This window comes from Elgaria multicarinata, chromosome 3 (genome assembly GCF_023053635.1).
Source record: "Elgaria multicarinata webbii isolate HBS135686 ecotype San Diego chromosome 3, rElgMul1.1.pri, whole genome shotgun sequence".
Taxonomy (NCBI): Eukaryota; Metazoa; Chordata; class Lepidosauria; order Squamata; family Anguidae; genus Elgaria; species Elgaria multicarinata.
Window position 1 is genome coordinate 52,769,529 of NC_086173.1, and position 22,057 is coordinate 52,791,585.

The 22,057-nt window shown below is 43.1% G+C and overlaps 2 protein-coding genes across 4 annotated transcripts in view; both read left to right on the forward strand.

The window, feature by feature from the left end:
• The window catches only part of LLGL2 (LLGL scribble cell polarity complex component 2), a 68,011-nt gene extending 52,169 nt beyond the window's left edge, over positions 1–15,842 (forward strand). For 2 of the 3 annotated variants that reach the window (XM_063120283.1, XM_063120282.1), the window contains exons 17-26: positions 377–527; positions 1,973–2,089; positions 3,410–3,576; positions 4,517–4,778; positions 5,696–5,846; positions 7,587–7,630; positions 9,596–9,643; positions 11,898–11,940; positions 12,751–12,812; positions 14,936–15,842. In XM_063120283.1, coding sequence (XP_062976353.1) covers positions 377–527; positions 1,973–2,089; positions 3,410–3,576; positions 4,517–4,778; positions 5,696–5,846; positions 7,587–7,630; positions 9,596–9,643; positions 11,898–11,940; positions 12,751–12,812; positions 14,936–14,943 — 1,053 coding nt within the window. In that variant the 3' untranslated portion in view covers positions 14,944–15,842. The remainder of the gene's footprint in view (positions 1–376; positions 528–1,972; positions 2,090–3,409; positions 3,577–4,516; positions 4,779–5,695; positions 5,847–7,586; positions 7,631–9,595; positions 9,644–11,897; positions 11,941–12,750; positions 12,813–14,935) is intronic. The other variant, XM_063120284.1, reaches the window with a different exon arrangement.
• TSEN54 (tRNA splicing endonuclease subunit 54) overlaps positions 1–22,057 on the forward strand; it is a 121,818-nt gene that overhangs the window by 74,056 nt on the left and 25,705 nt on the right. The gene's annotated exons all lie outside the window — the stretch shown is intronic.

Sequence of the window (22,057 nt, forward strand, 5' to 3'; positions counted from 1 at the left end):
AATGTCTTCAGCAGTATAAGAAATGGTTTTCTTGGAAACTGTTTGACTTCTTTTTATAAGAACATAGGAAGCTGCCTTCTACTAATTCAGACCATTGGTCCATCTGGCCCAGTATTGTCAACACTGACTGGCAACGGCTCTCCAGGGTTTCAGGCAGGATTCTTTCCTTGCCCTACCTAGGATTGAACCAGGGACCTCCTGCATGCCAAGCATATGCTCAGCCACTGAACTACAGCCCTTTTATAAAGCTGCCTTACTTCTTTTTGCAACTAACATTTATATTCGATTTTTGAAAAATCATGTTGCTTTATCATCATCTGCTTGCTTGAGAGATGAAAAGGGTTTATTCAGTTCTCCATTTTTGTTTTGTGCGAAGGTGCAAGAAGGCATTTCCAGGCATGACCATGATGCATTACAGGAGATAGAACTGGCTCCTGTGCAGCGGAAGATTGAAGCACGTTCAGCAGAGGACTCTTTCACTGGCTTTGTGCGCACCTTATACTTTGCTGACACCTTCTTAAGAGACAGTGAGTAAGATGGGCTTCTCCCTTTTTTATTATTCTTTCCATTCTCAGTCCTGTGCTGAGAATGGAAAGAATGGACCAACTAGCTGCTCCTTACTGACTCATGCAAAACAATTTGACTTGGTCACTGTTGACCATTACATCCTAACCTGAAGGGATTTAAAGGAGCAATCCTATGCCTGTTTAGACAGAAAAAAAACTCCTATATCTCCCAGCATTCCCCAATTAGGAATGCTTGCTGGAGAATGTTGGGCATTATAGGACTCTTTTTCTGTGTAAACATACATAGGATTGCACCTGAAGTCGCTTCTAGTTCAGGTGTTTAACACATTTTAGCTTCGAAGTAAAAATATCTGTACTTTCTTCTAGACTCAAAATACTCAGCTGAAAAGCACCCCTTTTGACGAATGCAAGTTATGTTGGATATATTCAAGGCATTTGAGTTACTGCACTAAATGTCAAATGCAGCCAGGATCGGTACAAATACATCAATGTTTGTCACTTATTCCAGAGTCAAAGCTTCTGGGTTTTGCAGCATTTTTGGAATTCTTTTGGCTGATTGGTTAAGAAGAGACACTCCAGGGAAAGGAATGTTGGTTCTGGAGGGACAAGCTGCCACAATGTTTGGGGTGTTTTAGTTTGGAAGAAAGATGAGTAACATTGCTGAGGTGTATGAAATGATGCATGTTGTGCGGAAAGTGGATAGAGAGGAATTTTTCTCCCTCTAATAATACTAGAACCCATTAGGGTCATCCCATGAAGCTGACTGGTGGAAGGTTCAACCCAGATAAAAGGAAGTACTTTTTCCACACAGTGCATAGTTAAACTGTGGAATTCATTACCTCAAGATGTAGTGATGGACAGCTGTTTGGATGGTTTTAAAGGGGGCTTAGACAAATTCATGGAGGAGATCTCCACTGTCAGAGGCAGCACTCCTCTGGACACTAGTTGCTGGTATTGTGCTCATGTCCTACTTGTGAGCTTCCCAAGAAGCATTTGGATGACCACTGTGGGAAACGGAATGGTAGACTAGATAGGCTTTTCATTTGGTCCACCAGGGCTGCTTTTATGTGCAAATCCTGGCCCAGGATGCATCGTTATCATCATTTCCCCTCCCTCCCTGTGTTCATTGACTGCTTCCACAATTTTAGTCTTTTTCCTCTACCATGAGGGCTAGAAACATGGATTTCTTTATTATCTTGTCTACAACTCTCACGGCTATGCTGATTTCGAGAATTCCTCCTGTTACACTATACTTGATTGAATCTGATGCACTGTGTACTGATGCAATAAACTATATCCCATGAATTAATGTGTATGCTTACAGCAGAGCTTTGAGCTGATGAAAACAAGTGAGTCCAGTAGGAGCATAAAAGCTTTCCATCTTGCTTTCCATCGCTTGCCATACCGGAAAATCCTGCTCATGGCCTCTATTTTCTCTGTTCCAGGTTCCCGGCACAGTCCGTCCTTATGGGCAGGTACTAATGGGGGCACAGTATATGCCTTCTGCCTCCGTGTTCCTCCAGTCGAGAGAAGAATGGATGAGCCTGTCAGAGCAGAACAGGGTGAGTGAATGGAACAATTGGATTTAGATTTTAGTAAATGGCAGTCTCAGAATGTAGGGTTAAAGATGTATGTGTAAGATGACCTGGTGAGGAAAGAATCAAGTTCCTAGCAAAGATTCTATCTATTCTAATTTAAAAGAAATCCATCTTGGGAACTTGATATGCCTTGTGCACTGAATGCAATGTGCACATTCTGTAAGAGCAAAATGAGAAGCCATTAGTTGCAATACTGTACCAGCTCCCAGGTAGTTCTTTAACAGGGACTTCAATCCCTAACTTTGCTAGGACTAATAGAAGTGTTGAGAAGCATCTTTGGATAAGTGCTGAAGAAAATAGTCTTGCTCGTACATGCCTACTTTAAAGTAATACTAATGTGAACTTGGGCAAATGCATTTTAACTTCTATGGCAGCCTTCCCCAACCTGGTGTCCTTTGAATGTTTTGGACCTCCACTCCCATCAGCCCCAAAGAGCATAGCCAATGGTCAAGAATGCTGAGAGTTGTAGTCCGAAACAACTGGAGGCCACCAAATTGGGGAGTGCTACGCTATGCTTTACTGGACCAGTCCTTCCCCAGTCACTCTAAAACAAGCCAAAGTCCTATGGGAAAACATATCTCTCAGGTCATAAAGAACTAGAAAATTCTTCTGAATAGAGTAGGTGTTTAAGAGTTGGGAGGATTGTCTAGCCTGAGTACATTTTCTTTACGATGTCTGTTAAGGAAGGTGGTTCCTTAAGGGCATTATGTGCCATTCATTAGTCATAGTAATTAATTTTACTAACACTTAAACTTACTTTCTCATAATGTAAAATCCAGTTGCCTTTTGTCTGCGGTTGCAGGAAATAATTTCTCAGGTTCTCTGTGTCATCGCTTGGTTGGTTATCAAACTCCTGCCTCAGCCCATCTAAGCCCATCAACTTTAAGGTTTATGTATTAATTCCATGTGTATCCTGCCCTTCCATGAAACTCAGGGCAGTGTACATGGCACTGCCCCCTTGCCCTTGCAACCATCCTGTGTGGTAGACTGAGAGATTGTGACTGGCCCAAGGTCACCCAGTGAGTTCCATGGCTGCGTTGGGATTTGAACCCACTCCTAGTCTGAAACTCTTCACCACACTGGCGCTCTCACAATTTCCTCCACTGTGCTTAACGAATAATGAGAGTATTAAGGTTCTATAAAGCCCAAGCAAAAGGTGGTAGACAACTGAAAGTGGTGGTAGTTGTGTCCTATCTAGAAATCCACCAAGGGGGAAGTGTGCGTTGCAGAGCCTCTTGCCTTTTTTTGTATGTGCTTTATGGATTTCTCTTCCTGTCTTTCCAGCCAAGGAAATCCAGCTCATGCACAGAGCTCCTGTTGTCGGGATTGTGGTTCTAGATGGTCAGAGCACACCTCTTCCAGAGCCACTGGAAGTAGCCCATGACCTCTCCAAGAGTCCCAACATGCAAGGTAGCCATCAGCTTCTCGTGGTGTCTGAAGAACAATTTAAGGTAACAGTACTTTGTAGGTACGTGCACATGTGCTCCTTACCCGTTGGAATACAACAGCCAGAGAATTTCTGGGGATTTATTTTTTCTTGGAATTCCTTCTATGAATTTGCTCACTTTTGAGTGAAACTGACCTGGTTCACATGTAACAGTGGCATGTAATCCACGATTTGCTGGTACACTTGCCAGAATTTGCTGCTGAATGGCGCTGTTATGTGCGAACAGTCCCATTCAGTTATGCTCGCTGCTGGAGGATGCTTGTAGAGTTAAAAAAAAAAGAGAGCATCCAGTAGACTTTTGTGTGTGGCAGGGATTCTCACCTACTTCTTCTCCCCACCTGAGCAAGTCATTCAGTTATATGCATTGCTAATCCTGTGTTTGATACCCTTTCCCTACCTTTGGTCTGCTGGCTGCCCAGAGTCAGACTAAGAAAGAAGAAGGGATCTGTTCTGAGATCCTAGGTACAAACTAGACCTTTGCTGACTTTGTGTATCGGAGGTCTGATGTTTTCTATCCTGGCCATGTGCAAAAAACTCACTGCTTGCAAATCCCTTATAGTCAGCCATAAGAGGCATCTAAGTTTAGTGATTCCCTCACTGCCTTCAGAAATCCAGGCTTGTTGGTTGCCGAAAAAGGGAGAGGTCTCCTGTGATAGTCGGTCACCATAGATTATCACAGGAGACAGTTACCTTGCTAGAGGAAATTCTGCAGACCCTATCTTCTAACAACCCCCCGAGGAAGGCCTTTGAATAAAGTACAGGCCGAAACACGTCAGGCTTCATAAAAATAAATTATTTGCATCCTGAGAAGCCATTTCTTCTTTTTCTGAGATGTCTTGCCATACGCTAGTGGCACATTCGTTGACAGGCTGACCGGAGCTGGGGGCGGGGGGGTAGCTCTTGTATGAATGAAGAGTAATCAGGCCGCTTGTGTGCACTGGCAGGTCTTCACATTGCCCAAGGTCAGCTCCAAACTGAAACTCAAGCTGACCGCCCTGGAAGGCTGTCGGGTGAGGAAGGTGGCCGTCGCCAGCTTTGCCAGCTGCAAGACCGAGCACAGTGAGAATGACCTGGCTGTTCTGACAAACCTGGGAGACATCCAGATCGTCTCTCTGCCTTCGCTCAAAATCCAAGTGCGCTATCCCTGTATCCGCAAGGAGGATGTGAGCGGCATTGCCTCCTGTGTGTTCACCAGATACGGGCAAGGTAACAGCATTGGTCATGCGCACGGTGCCAAGCTCTACTATGTCGGGACTTTGAAACATTCTATCTTTGGTCCTGAAGTTAGAGCATGATACACATTGTAGGGGCCTTTGTCCCTCTGTGCACAATTCTAGGAAAGTGAGGAAGAGGAAAATTCTAAAATTTGTGGAAAGTTTTATCCACTTTTGCAATAAACTCCTAATGTGGCAGCTGTTGCACATATGTGCACACATTAATTTGAGAGGGCCTTTTCTGTGGTGGCCCTCCAATTATGGAACGATCTCCCCGATGAGGCCTGCCTGGTGCTAACATTGTTATCTTTTCGGCGCCAGGTTATTCTCCCAGGCATTCAACAGGATATGCTGAGTTTTAACTGACTAATAGCTTTGGCCTGGCTGAGTGTTTAAAATTTGTTTTAAATGTTAACTGTTTTTTATGTTTTCAGTTTTGTATATTGATTTTTAATGTTCAGCCTTTTTAATCCAATCTTTTTAGTCTTTGGAAACCACCCAGAGAGCTTCAGCTATGGGATGGTATATAAATGTAATAAATAAATCTTTTCAGAAGGATCACAAGAGTGCTTATGTGAGAAAACATTATTATATGGGGACTGGACATGCATATACACATATTTGGATTTGTCCATGCGTAGGGCTTTGTTTTTACAGATCCATCCAGGAAATGTTTGATTCTTTTAAAAAAGTCAGTCACAAGCACCCCGATGTTCAAAACAGCTCATTTAGCATGATCCGATCTATGCTTATTCTGAAGTTAGTCTCACTTTGTTCCAAATATGTGTGTATAGGTTGCAGGCTTAGTCTGGTGGGTGGGGGGAATGTGTGCAAATGTGTTTTAGGAAATCCAGTTCTTTGCTATATCTGTACATGCACAACTTGAAGTTGCTCCATCTTTCTCTGCAGGGTTCTATCTCATCTCTCCATCAGAATTTGAGAGGTTTTCCCTTTCCCCAAAGTGGCTGGTTGAACCGCGATGTTTAGTCAAAGCACCTGAGAATGCAAACAGCCATCTGCACAACACATCTGGCATGGAGAAGACTTCAAGGAAATCTAAGTATGCACGCCTCCAGAGTTTCCATTGACTTAGCCAGCCAGCTGTTTTGTTACATTCTGAAAGGGTCTGGCAGCACACTTAACATCCTACTTCTTACTGTCCTGTCTTTCGTCACTCATACTTTAACCATGGGAAGGTCACAGAAAAGGAGGCCCATGCTTGCGCTGGATGGGTTTGGATCAGTACAGTCCTGCCACCCTGCTCACCTGTGTAATTGGACAATGCTTCTGCTTGCCCCCAATGCCACCCCAACCTGTCGGCAGGGCGTTGCCTGTCTGTCACTTTCTGTTCATGGTCCTTATGGAAATGAGAAGTAACCTCAGAAATGATCAGTTGCATATTGCAGTACAAACTGGTGCTGAGACTTCTGCAGCTGTGCAATGTAGTATCACAAAAACAAAGCCCTTATGAGGGGGTTATCCAGTCACCTAGCTGTATGTACGCGTGCCAGGTGGAAAGGACCAAGGTAGCAACAAAACCTGAGAGTTCTAAGACAGGTCAGTTCTGATCACACAGAAACTGTCCCCTAGCTTTCACTTGAGGGGGTAAGTCTTATGTCTTGGCTGGGATGGGCAAGCTTGAGCCCATGGGCCTTATCAGGCCCATGAAGTTCCCCCATCTGGCCCGGCAGCTTCTTCCCTTAGTCCCACCCCTCTGCCACCGAAGGAAAAGCTCTTATCTCGAATCAGCAGTTGATCAGAGATGCTTTCTCCTGATTAGCACTGAAAAGGGCTCCCATTCTCCGTGCTTAGCAGGGAAAAGCACTTACCTCTGATCAGCGGCTAATAAGAGAAGACGTTTTCTCCCTGGGACAAAGAAGGAAGCTGCTGAATTATTCAGTACTGTTTCCTTTTGAGCCTTGTCCTGCTTCCTTCTGAGCAGTCATGCAGAGGCTTGTCCTACTTACCTGTTGCATGCGCTTGCTTCTTGGTGTAGATATGATTCCTACTATAAAATGGAATTTTGAGGCGGATGGAATTTTCAGTCCTGTCCACTTTTGCCTTTGGTCCCACCCACCACTGGAATGCAGGTCCTTAGAGCTTCTCCAGAATGGAATTTGGCCTCAAGCTGAAATAGTTTCTCCTACCCTCTGATCGAAGTTGTATCACTGCAGTTGAGGGCTCACATAAAAGTGTGTGTGTGTGTGTGTGTGAGAGAGAGAGAGAGAGAGTATGGGACTTTGGCAGTGTGGTATAATGGTTAGTGTTGGACTGTGACTGGAGTTTTGGCTTCTAGCCTCTGCTCAGCCATGAAGCTCACTGGATGACTCTAGGCCAATCACTGACTCTCCGCCTAACCTACCTCACAGGGTTGTTCTGAGGATAAAATAGAGAGGAGGAGGAGAATCATGTAAGATGCCTTGGGTTCCTAGTTGGGATATAAATGTAATAAACAAACAAATATGAGCCTGTTCCTGCAATCTGAAGTGATACAGGCATGGCTAACCAACTCAGTAAGAATTTGGCTCATGTTCAACTGCCCAAACACTTTTTAACTTAAGTTGTTGTTTTTAGAGTAGAGCTCTTCAGAATAGTACAAAGTGAGCAAGCATATGTAACTTTTTGTGTTTTTAATGACAGTGTCTGAACCTTCTTTTTCTAGATGATGGAGGTTTTCTGTGCCCTAAATAACATTCAACCTGGTGTGAGCCTAGGAGCAAAGTAGTAGTGTCTGACTTGCCAAGTCCAGGGTCATAATTTTTCTTTGACTTGTCTCACTGGTTCTTTTTCCTATCTACAGCAGCCGAGAATCAGGACGGAGTTCTGGTGATCCAGGTGGAGATGGTAAGCGAAACATGAGTGAATAGGATTATATTTCTAAAACAGCACCTTGCGTAGTAATCTGACCTAGCATCGAGGTTAGATTACTTCAACAGTGCAATACTTAAAGACAGTGTAGAAATGCTGTCTCAGGACATAGCTGCAAGGCTGCTAACTCCTATTGATAGGAAGGAACATATATTGCTAGTACTTGGAGATTCAGGCACTACCAGTTTGTTTCTGGGCACTATTCAAGAGGGCTGGCTGTGACCTATGAACTCCTCAGCAGCCTGGGACTGGGATATCTGAAAGCCCACATGCTCCCATATGCCATATGCCTCCTCCACCTTCTGAGGTGAGGTCAGTGGGTTCTAGGTATAGTGCTTCATCCATGAATCTCCCTTTTGTTCCACACCTACTTTGCTGGCCTTTAGACCACATCACGCCAGTCCTTTTCCAGCTTCATTGGCTGCCAGTCCAGGTCCGGGCCCGATTCAAAGTGCTGGTATTAACATTTAAAGCCCTAAACGGCTTGGGGCCAGGCTATCTGAAGGAACACCTCCTCCCATATGTACCTGCCTGGACCCTAAGGTCATCCTCAGGGGTCCTTCTCTGCGAGCGCCTGCCAAAGGAAGTGAGGCAGGTGGCTACCAGGAGGAGGGCCTTCTCTGCTGTGGCACCCCGGTTGTGGAATGAGCTCCCTAAGGAGGTTCGCTTGGCACCTACATTATATGCTTTTAGACGCCAGGTGAAGACCTTTTTATTCTCCCAGCATTTTAACAGTCTATAAATAAATTTTAACTTGGTGTTTTAAATTTGTAATTTTGCATTGCTGCTGTTTTTATCTGGTTGAGCTTTTATATTGTATTTTATATTATGGTTTTATACTGTTCTTTTATACTTTGAATGGTTTTAATTTTTGTGAACCGCCCAGAGAGCTCCTGCTATTGGGTGGTATAGAAATGCAATAAATAAAATAAATAAGTAAATAAGTAAAAATGTAGTCTCATGGACTTTTAAAATAGCTTCAGTGTGACTAATTCTGCTGCTCTTTTAATCTGCTGGTGACTTTGCTTTGTCACATTTTAGTATTTATAGTTTTAAAACTTCACTTTCAAATACGTTGTATGCCGTTTTGTGTGTTTACGATTGAAAAGTGGGATATTAATATTTGAAATGCATATTGCTCATTCATAAAAGGTGAAATAGATTTCAATTTAGAACTGGCCCAGAGCTGGGGAACTTGGATCAGTGCCAATATGTTTTAAATTAATATTGCAGATGGCAGCCGGTTCCATTGCATTATTTATTTATTTATTTATTTATTTATTTATTTATTTATTACATTTTTATACCGCCCAATAGCTGAAGCTCTCTGGGCGGTTCACAAAAATTAAACTTCTGTGATACTGCCCTATCATCATGCATAGCTACAGTATTGGAAATTGATTTTTTAAAAGCAATTCTTGGCATGCTGGAAGATGCCTCTTGCCACCTAACTGACAACCTCAGCTGACATACACTTGGAACTTCAAAATGCCAAGACAAACTTTGAACTAAAGATTAAAATCATTTGGGATGTTAGTTTAGTTGCCTTTTTGTTTCTGAACTTTTTCAGTTTGCAGCTAGCTCTCCTTTCTAAAGACTCACAACTCTTAAATGCAAGCTGGCATTCTGTGCCACAGGAGCCAAATGTGGTAACTTCAAGTGGTGGGGAAGAGAGATTTGGCTGAGCTTCAAATTCTAATGTGGGTTCTTATATCAAAGTCTGGATCATGAACTTTATAATTCAGAGAAATTAGGGATTCTCAGAATCGGAGTACAATGAGGCACTTGACTTTTTAAAAAATCTACAAATGGAGAAGCTAAGCATAATAGACCTATTTTCTATGCTTCTGTTAGGCTGGGCAAGTTGTTTCTAGCTTCCAGGTTCCTGTTTTTGTACTATGGGGATTGGCAGCCTTAACATTTCTATGATCTGTCTTTCAGAGGGCCTGCCTGGAAAGCTAATGGAACATGCCCTGCTCAATGACGAAAGTGAGAACGACATAATTTCTTTTGTTGTGGTGGTGGTGAAATGGGCATTCTGTGGGAATTGGCTTGAAACTCCTACCCATTTGTTTCTGGCCATTTGTTTCTGTACTGACTACCATATATATTAAAGAGAATTTCTCTTTGGGATGTTATTTTCATGGGACTTCCTCACTTAAGCAGGGAAGAAGTTAGTAATGATCTGAACAGATAAAGATTCTACTTATGTACTTTGTGCACAGCTATCCATTGGCTTCTGGCAATTGTTTTTCAGTGCTTAGGTAGCATCAGTCTCCAGCAGCCCCTCAGAGGTCAGTGGATATTACATTAAGTGGATATTAAACATGCATAGGTGCAACCCTATGCATGTTTAGATAGAAAAATCCTACAACTCCCAGCATTCCCTAGCCAACATGACTGGCTGGGGAATGCTGGGAGTTCTAGGACTTTTTCTGTCTGAACATGCATAGCATTGTGCTCTTAGGGGCCTGAGTTATTTCATCTCCCTCATACACACACAGTTTGTATGGCCTTAGAAATACTGCTATCTCAATATCACTTCCACATTGGTGGAATGGGAATAATTGCGATCTACCTCACAGGATCGTTTGTAAGAGCAAACATAAAGTTTGTAAAATGTTTTGCAAATCAAAAAGGTTATGTTAAGCAGACTAGCTATACCTACATACCTTTCTAGCCATTACTGTGTAAGTGTTTTAGTGCTGTTACTTGGCGTATCACTTAATTCAGCCGTTTATGTATGGTTCATGGAGAAGAATTACCCTATTTCTTCGATTCTAAGACGCACTTTTTTCCCCATATAAACATCTCTAAAAATGGGGTGCGTCTTAGAATCGCAGGTGCGTCTTAGGGATTTTTTTCTGTTGGTGGTACTGAAATTAGTGTGCGTCTTACAATCGGTGGCGTCTTACAATCGAAGAAATATGGTACCCCCAAATGGAGATGCCTAGAAAACTAGTCACGCGACAGTAGAGGCATATTTTGACGTCAGCTTGTGGCGAGCCATTTGTGCACATTTGCCATCAGGCACAGGAATCCCCTTCTGACATGGCACAGCTGAGACTTGTGATTACCCCACATAGTTCACATGACCAGCTCGCCACAGGCTAGGAGCCAACACATGAGGACTCCTGCTGCATCTACCTACCACAGGGATGCATAATCCACAGGCAGCCTTCAGCTGCTTCCGTTATGGCTCGTGGAGCAGTGTTAGGGAAGCTAACTAGGGAAAGCCTGGGATTTTCCTTGCCTGTGCAAGGGGTATGAAGGGAAGCCTTTTCCTAATCTCCAATTTCTCCTGAGAGATCAAGGAAAAGGGAACTGTTTACTTTGCTAGCGTTAGCTAGGGAAAACCTGGGATTTCCCTTGCCAGCACTAGTGAGGGAATCCCTTCTCTTATCTGCAGTCTCTTCTAAACAGTGAGTGTTTCTGTGTGCGCACATGTGTGGCTCCTGGCTCCCTGGTAGAGACCTGATAGATGTTGTGTGTTATGTGTTAAGTGATAATGCAGATAGTCATGTGAGCAGGCTTATAGCCAACCTCAGACAACTGAGGCCTGCTTCTGTGTTTGGCAATCAAAAGTGCTAGCTATGTGCCTTGAGCTCATGGTTTCACCAAGCAAATGTTTCAAGAAAAAAACAAAATCCCTGAGCCCTAAAAGAAATTGAGAGAGAGAGAGAGAGAGTATGTAATTCCTTTTCTTTCTCTCTCTCTCTCTCCCCCACCCCACCTCCAATTCTACCTGTTTGATACTTGCAAGCTTTTATGCCACATTAGGACTCCTGCTCAGCTCCAACAGAGCATATAGCAAAGTTAACAGTTTCTGTGAAATCTGTGTGTTTTAAGTTGTCATTCTTAGTACATCGGTTATGCAGTCACTGGCAATTTTTTTAAGCAAAATTATGTTTAATTTAATTTGGTTAGCCTGACTCTCAGCGAAGTTATGGTTCAACATTTTAATTAGTTTAAGAACAGTTGCACTGAAAGCACAAATCTAGTATATTGGATGGTGAACATAATGTGACAGCACCGTTCATTTAAGATGAAATCTGTAAGCCCTGGCAGCTCTGTCGGAATGGCTCAAGTTCTGTCACCAGTGTTTGAAAGATGGGGCTTAAAAGAGGCCATTCCAAACTCAGATGCAGTGGAAGCAGAATGGCTTCTTAAATCACTAATTCTGGAGCCTGGGGAATTTCTGCACTTATTTCTCATGACTGTGTGGTTTTTTCCCCCCTTTCAGGTGTTCTGAAGGAAATCCAAAGCACTCTGGAGGGCGGAAGAGGGTGAGTGTCCTATATTCAGACTTCTGTCATTGCTTTTGGGGAATTCTGTTCTGGGGACAGGAGAAAATGACACAAGGAACATCTGAAAACACCACTTTCGCAAACTTGAAGGGTACCATGATCTTTCCTCAAGGGCTTCCTTCCCATTCTCACATTTTGTAATCTTCTCTTATACCTGTCCCCAACTTTGAACAGAACTGATCTTGTAGTTCTGTGTGTAGAAGTTCTGAATTGGGAACGGGGAGAGAGAGCCCTTTTTGGATTCTAGTTAAGATCTTTTCAGCCAACTTGTGTAATAGATGCCTACTATCTCAGTAGTTCAGAATATAACATTGGTGAAAAGCCCTTCACTTTTAGGATTTGTACATCACCCAGGGATCTCTTCAGGGAAGAAACAAAATTCATAAATAATTTAAGGAATGAATAAAGGTGATTCATAAATATTTTAATTAATAAATAAAATTGGAAGGATGTGCATATCTAACCAATGCAAAACAGAAAGTCAGCTGGTTTTGAACAGTATGTGTGAATTGAGCCCCCTTGGTGTTGCCTAAAGTCACTTTGTAGCATCGAAAAAGCGATTCTTCTTTATCAAAAGCAAATCAGCTTATTCCAACTGAGTGGTTAAAGTTTTATGTAATACTGGCTGTGAAAAGTATTATTTGCTTTTAGGATTGGGGTGGGGGTGGAATTGAAGGAGAGAAGCTGCCAAAGTATACAGGCATATGAAGACGATAAAGGAATCCATGGAAGGTTTTGAGCTGTCTGGCTCATAATTTCCATATGGTGATATGTTCATTGTCTTTGCAGAAGTTATGGTGACAGAAATTCAAGGAGAATCCAAGTAGGACACAGGCTAAGTAACGGAGGAGGTAGGTGGGCACATCTTGACTCCAAAGCGCAGTGGTGGGCAACATGTGGTCCTCTAGATATTTTGGCCTACAGTTCCCATTGTCCCTAGCCAACAGAGCAAGTGATGAGGAATGATGAGAGTTGTAGGCCAAAACATTTGGAGGGGCCACAAATTGCCCAGCCCTATTCTGAAGTAACTGCTATAAGAGGCTAGACAAATTCTTATGTAATAAAGTATTGTTTTGTTACGAGGATTCATCGTGGTGAGCCTCAGGCCCATGGACTTCTCACTCTACTGCACATGTGGGGAGGAAATTGGAAGCATCTGTTCACAGTTTGTAACAAACTGCAACTGTGGCTTCTGCAGATCATGGTTTAAGACACAAGAATCTGATCCTGGCTTGATCAGTTTGGCGATGTGTTAACTCTTTTCAGCCTTGAGAGGAAAAGGCTGTTCTCCAAGCTCAAATTTATTTATTTATTAAATTTGTATACCGCCCCATAGCCGAAGCTCTCTGGGCAGTTTACAAAAGTTAAAAACAGTGAACATTAAAAAGTATACAAAATTTAAAAACATCAAAAATATAAAAACAACAGTATAAAACAGTATCCATTTTAAACAACAGTTCTGGGGTCCATTAAAAAAAAACTTAGCATATGCTGTTAAATGCCTGGGAGAAGAGAAAGGTCTTGACCTGGCGCCGAAAAGATAACAATGTTAGCGCCAGGCAAGCCTCATCAGGGAGATCATTCCATAATTGGGGGGCCACCACTGAAATGGCCCTCTCTCTTGTTGCCATCCTCCGAGCTTCCCTCGGAGTAGGCACCCGGAGGAGGACCTTAGATGTTGAGCGCAGTGTACGGGTAGGTTCATGTCGGGAGAGGCGTTCCGTCAGGTATTGTGGTCCCAAGCCGTGTAGGGCTTTAAAGGTGGGAGTCTATTTTGCTGTCTTAATGCATCCTTGTTGTGATTCCTGACATGATGGCTGCCAACAAAGCATTTTAAAGTTTTTCTCTGCCTCCCTCTTCACTACTGCAAAAAAGGGCCTAGCAAAAAAGGATTTAAATCCCCACTTTTCCTTCCACACTCTGCAGTTTTCTCTTTAAGGCAGGCAACAGTTGGGAACCTGGCCAGAGTTCACTACATAACCCAACATTAGTAATGAAATCTTCTGGCTGACCTAATTCTTTCCCCCTCCACCTGCCTCCCCAGCCTAGAGGTTAAGGGTTAAGTTGGAAAAGCTTTTTGTCCGGCACTCTGAAAAGCTGCATGCAAAATGGACCTATTCAGTTTGTCTCCATTCTCATAATTGTCTAAGAGTATCGAAACAATTCTTGCAGAGACTGTAAGACATTAGGCCTGACAACAGCATTCCTGCAGCCAATTTCTCACTCATCGTAGCCATGTCCTTGCTGTGTAAATTGGAGGCCATTCTGTAGGGCAAGGGTGGGGAATGTGATGCCCTTCAGGTGATGATGGACTGCAGCTCACATCAGCCCCAGCTAGCATGACCAATGGTCAGAGAGAGATGTTGGGAGTTGCATTCCAGCAACATCTGGAGGACCACAGGTTCCGCACCCCTGATGTAGGGTTTTTCTCTGCCAGCTGCCACCAATGTAGAGCAGAGGTTGAGACATCTGCAGAGTTTATATACAAAATTGGCATTCACAAAGCAGTAAAGTTCATGTCTCCAATTTTAGATGTGTCCTATACACCTTAGACCAGGGGTGAGCAACCATCCCCCCTGAGGCACCCCCCTTTGTAAGCTTCATTCTGGCCTCTGCCACCCCCCAGAATTCTGTGGAGCACCAGCATAAAAAAAAAAAAAAAAACCTCCAATTTGCTTCTGATTGATTTACTACTATAGAACACCACGATGGCCCAACTTTACGTGAAAACAATCTAAATTTGGCCACTGTAGCATTCCGTAGCAGTTTGCCGCCATGTTTTGGTGGCCAAGGGTTGGTGGGGGTGGGGGTTTCTGACACAAATTTCAGTACCAGGGTGCAGCAGCAGCGGTGGCAGGAGCTGCACGCAGCCCACGGGCTTTGCGTTGCCCTCCCCCGTATTAGACAGAGGGACCAGGCAGGAACAGCCTCTTCAAGTTGTGTAAAATAACTACGCGGTTTTCTTTTTCCCCAGCAGAATGACTGTGCTCTGAACATGTCACCATGATGTCTGGCGTTTGGAAAGAGTGCCATAACACTACTGACTATATACAGAGCCACCATCCGTGGGGAGAGGCATCCACTGTGCGTGGCCGCAGAATAAATTGCAGGGCTGAGTCTTGCTTGGCCACCCGCCTCCTGGTCCTCCTCTTCACTGTGCCTCACCTGAAGTCCTCTCCGTCTCTAGATTTTTTTCAGCCTTGCACAGCGGCCGGAACGGTTCCCTCGGCCTCTTTCCCTTCATGCTTCTGGATATATATATATATATTTTGGCGAGTCTTCAAATGTTTGCACAATTTCTTTCCTCTTTTTTTAAAAATTTCTACTGGGATGGGTTTTAAATTATAAATGTTGCTGCCTTGGGAGCAGAGTTTTTTTTTAATACTATTACCTCTAAGATTTTTTTTTTTTGTACATTTTTAAAAATCATGGGTGTTTAATAGAGACATATTTTAGAAGCGTGCTTTTTTTAAAAAAAATTATTGAATGAAATAATATATGTCACTTTAGATCCCTGTGGCTGCTGTAAACTTTTTCAATGCAGAAAATGCAAGGTTTTTGTTTTGTTACTGTACTGTTTAAGTGGTTTGGCACACTCGGGTAGAATATTATTTTTGTAGCTGTACAAATCGGGGGAAATTAATCAAATGTATCTTGATTTGTGTGTGGACACTACATTGATCTGTCTTGAAATAAACCAGTACCTTTACCTGCTTTTTATTGTGGCCAAGAAGCTTTCTGTGACATTGCCTCATTTTTACATCCCCTGAAATGTTGAGCAGCCCTGTAGCTGCAGAATGGGACATGACTTATTCCTCTATACTGGGAGTTCCCCACATGCTGTAGAACAGAAAGACCCACAGAATCTCACGTGGAAGGAATGCTGTGGCCATTCATAACTCTGCTCCTCTCAACATGTTTTCAATAAAACTCCTAATGGATTTTTTCTTTCTAGATTGAGCACTGCTAGAATCCACTGGAAAGGAATCTAGTTCATTTTATTGCAGCTAAGGCAGGATCCTAACCATATCCTAAGCTTTCTAACATAGATCGTATTCCTCAAGTTCTGTTCTATGGCATCAACTACAGCTTGGTAGTATAATATCCAGTGTAGAGGGATGGGGCTTTAGAATCGGAGTTCTGTGGAAAATCTAAATTTGAACAGCGCACTTGCCCACCTTTTCCTATTTCGCTCTGCAAGAACAGGGTTTGGAGAGCGAGAAGCCCATCCTGCGAGATGGGTTCTAGCAGGATTCAGATTCAGTCCCGTTCCCTTTTGGGATGGGATGAGCTGAGCAGTATGTTGATAAAACAGTCCCACAGGATCTTGTCTTCTGCTTTTGTTTATGCCCCAGCAAGGCTTTGGCACTATCCTATAAACAGCAGGAAAACAGTTAAACAGGAGCTTCAGCACATTTTGATATGTCATCTGTTTGACCTTTGTACCACAGTCTCCTGGTTAATGAAATGGCTGAAACAAGTTGGTTTTTGTAGCAAGCTATATTTATGGCCACATTGCTTGTGCAGGAATTACATGATGTGCATATATGCATCACTTCTGTGATCTCCCATGGGACATGAAGACCATACCATGTTGTACTGGCTTGCGTCACTTGACCCTTCCTATGCTAAGATGGAGGCTTTGACTATCAAAGGGAAAGGAGCCATTTACCACCCATTTTCAGGCTTTGTTGCATTCCCATAATTTCTCTGTAACAAAGGTTTAAACAGGTACACTACTGACTGGGAGCAGTTGTATTCTCCATTTACTTCGCCTAGTCCGAATATTGTTAGAACACCATAATGCAGACAAGGGATGGGCAGGAACTAGATCTCCAGAAGTTTTGGCCTCCAATTCCCAGCATTTCTGACCATTGTCCATGCTAGCAAGTACTTCTGGGAGTTAAAGTCCAAAAAATTTACCTTCTGCCCACTCCTGACATAGTCTACAGAATTCAGGTGCAGCCCTGTGCTTGTATTATAATTCCTTTATAATTTCCTTTCGCTGTACAAAACCACATAGCACAAATGCTCTTCGTTTTCTTCATGCATATGCTTCTGGGGAGATATAATTCTAGCAGATGTGCAGTAAGATCAGTAATATGACAATATGTTATTTACAGGGGTAAGTAACAGAAATAGTTAAACCAGTATTTCATAGAATCATAGCATAGCAGAGTTGGAAGGGGCCTCCAAGGCCATCGAGTCCAACCCCCTGCTCAATACAGGAATCCACCCTAAAGCATCCCTGACAGATGGTTGTCCAGCTGCCTCTTGAATGCCTCTAGTGTGGGAGAGCCCACAACCTTCCTAGGTAGCTGATTCCACCGTCGCACTGCTCTAACAGTCAGGAAGTTTTTCCTGATGTCCAGCTGGAATCTGGCTTCCTTTAACTTGAGCCCATTATTCCGTGTCCTGCACTCTGGGAGGATCGAGAAGAGATCCTGGCCCTCCTCTGTGTGACAACCTTTTAAGTATTTGAAGAGTGCTATCATGTCTCCCCTCCATCTTCTCTTCTCCAGGCTAAACATGCCCAGTCCTTTCAGTCTTCATAGGGCATATTTGGTTGTGTATGCAATACAAGTGTATGTTTGCTGTAGTGCAGTGATTAAACCATTTGACTAGGGGGCTGCCTATACAGCACTGGGTTGCCACCACCTTAAGCAAAACCTCGCACTTCCTCTGCAGCAGGGTGATGATAGCTAATCCCGATGCAGAGGGTGCATGTTGTTTCAGCAGCCATTGGCACGCCTTCTTCCCCTGGGGACAGCAACCCATCAAGCGTTACCATCTGCCCAGGAATGCCTCCACTCTGACTCTGGAGTGAGGATAGACAGCCGATGTGCCATACTTGCCTCGCTCCGGAGGAAAGAAGTCAGACCATCTGGCCGCTCCTAGGAGACTTAGCCAGGAAAATTTCAGGAGGTTCTTAGGCCAGTCTTTTTCTCTCTGCCTCAAACATCTTATGAGGATAAAATTGGGGGAGTTGGAGACACCAGATGTGCTATCCTGACCTCTTGGGTGGAAGTGTGGAATAAAAATGTCATAAACATATACAATAATATATCCATGGATAATGGCTACATGAACCCTATCTTAAGATAGAAGCTCTATTCAGCACCAAAGCAGTTACACAGTCAGAAATAGTGTTTGCCTAGATCTCTCTGGTCACCAGTGCGATACTGGCAAGTGAGGCGTCATCATGTAGGGTGTTTCTGCTAGACCTTGGTGCAGGTGACTGGCAGTGGCATGGAGACTGACCCATGTGATGGTGGAGATGGACTTGGCAAATTGCTCCAGGTTTTCCCCACATGCATTTCTCCCTGTACATCACTACAAAAAAACCTGCTTATTTTCTCTCCAGTCCCTCAGCTAAAACTCTGGATCATATTTTAGTTATGTCCATGCAGAAGCTGTTTACATTGACTCCATGTGGAGAGCCCAACCCTAAGCTACAAAGATGCCCACCATTTAAGACACATGGGAAATAATAAGTTGCATTAAGCAAATCTTCTAACACTTTCCAGAGGGATAATTGAGTTTGGTCTATTACAGCAAAAAACAAAGGCTTGTGGTACTTTTAAAGACTAACAGATTTATTATAGCATGAGCTTTCATGGACTAGAGTCCACTTCACCAGGTACATAATATATTATCTTAAGTTGGTAGGTGTGTATGTGTATGTATACACAGTTGCTAAGGAAAGGGGAGAAGTGTAAGTAGTGTAAAAAGGTTCAGCGGTCTGTTCCATTTTCTACCACAGGAGGGAACAACTGGGTTTCCTGTAGTGGTCATGGTGCTGCTACTGCAAAACCTCTAGTTGCTGAATGGAATGCATGGAGAAAGATATCTCCACAGACCCTCTTTGTATCTATACAACAAATTGATCCTGTAACTAGCTGGCCAATGAGTTCTCGGGGCTGCATGCATGCCCTTTTAATATCAATAACAAAGATTCTCAAAGCACTTTAGATAATTTATTTCGGCATAAACTTTTGTAAACTAAAGCCAACTTCATCAAGTCAGGGACAGCCCAAGACATTTTTCTGCCTGAGGCAAAAGGCAAAGTAATACCCCCTTCTCCTCTTCATGCTGTGTACAGAAGCCAACTGGACTGGCAGTTGAATCTTACTTCAACACTGGTGACAGGATAATTTCCTCCCCCTCGTCTAAGGTAGCAGGCTAGTTCTGGGGGCACAAGACAATTTTGTGGCATACGCTGCTCTATCCTCCAACACACAGGAAAAGCCACTGAAACAGCTGGAAGAGGTCTGGTGATGTTGCCCCCCCCCCCAACACTTGCTGCCTACGATGGTTGGCTCACTCTGCCTCATATGTATGAAGGGTTACCTTCAGTTGGTAGAAAGGAGAAAATGTGAAATTGGATGGTAGTGGAATACAAGGTATGGTATGTGACAATTTGATTAGCAAATATCCACATTTTCATGTACACAAACAGAAAACTTTCTCAGATTAATAGATGAAAGAAGACAGGGTATAGAGGGAAGGGAGATAAATATTGGAGAAAGGAGACATCAGTATTTTCCTTTATTTAAATGGGATGAACAGTACCTTCTTATAGACTTACAGATGAGTCAAACCAAGTCATTGTCATCCTTGCCTTTTACCTTGCATTTTTTACTCTTGTTATCAGCAGCTCAAAACGCTGGCCAGACCTGAAGAGTAAATCCATTGGTTGGATAAGGTCATGTGTTTAAAGTTCTACTTTTTAAGAAGACAGATTGGGATTCATTCTCCATGTTTGAGCTGCTTGGAGATCCTGATGGTGGCTGTTTTTTTTTTGGAGGTTTTATCTTGGCTCTTGGTTATAAGCTCCGAGTTTTGTCAAAGGAGTTTCCCCTAGCCCTTTTTTCTGGCAGGTGTTTCCTGTGCAGGTTGAAGTCTAGCAAATCAAAACTTGTATTATGCCCTGTATTGTGGGCTATATTTTCACCTTTCCCTTCAAACGAAGTCTAGCTTGTAACTTTATTTTGCTGTTAGACTCTTGGAGAAACCTGTGTTGTGGAGCTTCTTGTCTCCTACTCCTTCATGGACCTTGGTGAAGCATGTTCCTTACAGTCTTCTGAGGCAGGTTCAGTTGAGGCTAGTTGAAGACTACCCAGTGAGCGTGGTAGTGCTGTAGAGATTTGAACCTAGTTTTCCCACATTTATTTATTTATTGCATTTCTATACTGCCCAATAGACGAAGCTCTCTGGGCAGTTACATTCAAGCAGAGCAAGGAGCTCAATATATCAACACAGAGCCAACCATTGCTTTTTCTGCTGTCTAGACAAGGAGGTGAGATGAAATGAAAGATGAGTACCATTGGTTTATTTTTAGCAGTTTCTAACAGTATCTGCACTGAAACCAATGCAGAAAGTGGAAAATAGTTTATAGTAGGAGACGTTTCTGACTGTTGATTGGTAACATTGAGAGAGGAAGGAAAGAAGCAAATGAGAAGGCTGTGAAACCAGGTATGATAGTTTGGTTCACAAGAGGTTAAAAGTATTCAAAGCAGTAACAGATTTGTCACCATTTTGCAGCTTCCTCTCCCACATCCCTGGTTGAGGCAATTGCATAGAATCCTGCCTGCATGTTTCACCATATATCTCCATAAGGCAAAAGATTAGACTTGGGCCAGATCTATACCAAGCAGGATATAACCCTTTGAAAGCGGTTTGAAAATGGTATATGGAATGTGTCATGGGCCCCAACAGTTGTCAGTGCACTTCAACACTGTTATAAAGTAGTAGTGTAGATCCTGCCTTGTGAATTCAGAGTGGAGACTGGTATATTTCTGGACATCCACAGCCCCCACCCCGTTAGTACATGTCAGGCCTGGATTTCAGAGTGAGTAAGAGATTGCCCTGCAACATGGGTGAGAAAAAACGGCTTTCCTGAAAAGAGAGTGTGGGCACCAAGAAATTATGGCTGAGAGCCATTTGGAGAATCCTCTGCCCTAGAAAGGTGCCTTTCTTTCTACAGGAAATAGAAAAGTGGGTGAATCTGTGGCACACGCACTTAGCACATCTCAGGACCACACCAGACATTACTTTAAATCTGTGTCTAGTAGGTGGGGGAGGTATGTGTGTTTGTGTGGGAAGAATCCTGATCAGAACCAGTTGGGCTTTTAAGATCCAGATTGGGCCTCTGTGCCTACTCTAGAGTAAAAATAAAAAGTGTACCTGCTAAACACAGGTTAAAGAATGTAAGACGAGCCATGCTGGATCAGGGTCCATCTAGTCCATCACTGTTCCTGCAGTGGCCAATCAGCATGTCACAAGCAGACATGATGCAACAGCACCTTCCCACCCATGTTCCCCAGCAACTGGTATATTATAGGCTTACTGCCTCCGATGCTGGAGGTAGCACAGAACCATCACGACTAGAAGCCATTGATAGCCTTCTCCAGGAATTTATCCAAGCATCTTTTAAAGCTATCCAAATTGGTGGACCTCATCACATCTTCTGGCAGTGAATTCTATAGTTTATCTATGGCTGTGTAAAGAAGTACTGCCTTTTATCTAGTAACGTCTATTTTGGCCCTCAGAGCTGGAATATATGAAGAGGAATTATACTTCTGGGTCTGTCATGTGGCTCTGAGTAGCTCTTTCAGGACAGAGAAGGCCTATTTGTTTGCAGGGGTTTGTGTTCAGGAGCTGAGAACTAGGTTCACAGTCAAAGCAATCACTCTGTATGAACCCTATTGAGAAGAGTGGGGGCTGTGCAACAACACCTCTGGTTTCCCATATAACTCAGAGAAGAGAGGTTCCTAGGTGGATAGGATTTTACCTTAAAAGCATTTATCTTTGGTGGTGGAAGGGGGACAGAAAAGTAATATCCTGCATTTGAAATTGCTAAGCATTGAATGAAGACCACCTCTTTAATTACATGGTTTTTTTTAAAAAAAAATTATTTCAAATATACAAAAGTAGCTTATGCTAATTGATATAGGTAGGATTTTTTTAAAAAAATCAAGCAAGCTTGGGTAGTGGCCACAGCTAGTACATTGGCAATGTTGCCACCAAACTCCTAGAGGCAGTATTGGGTGTATCGCTTCTTTGGTGGGAGGTGACTATATGGAAGAGAGCTCAT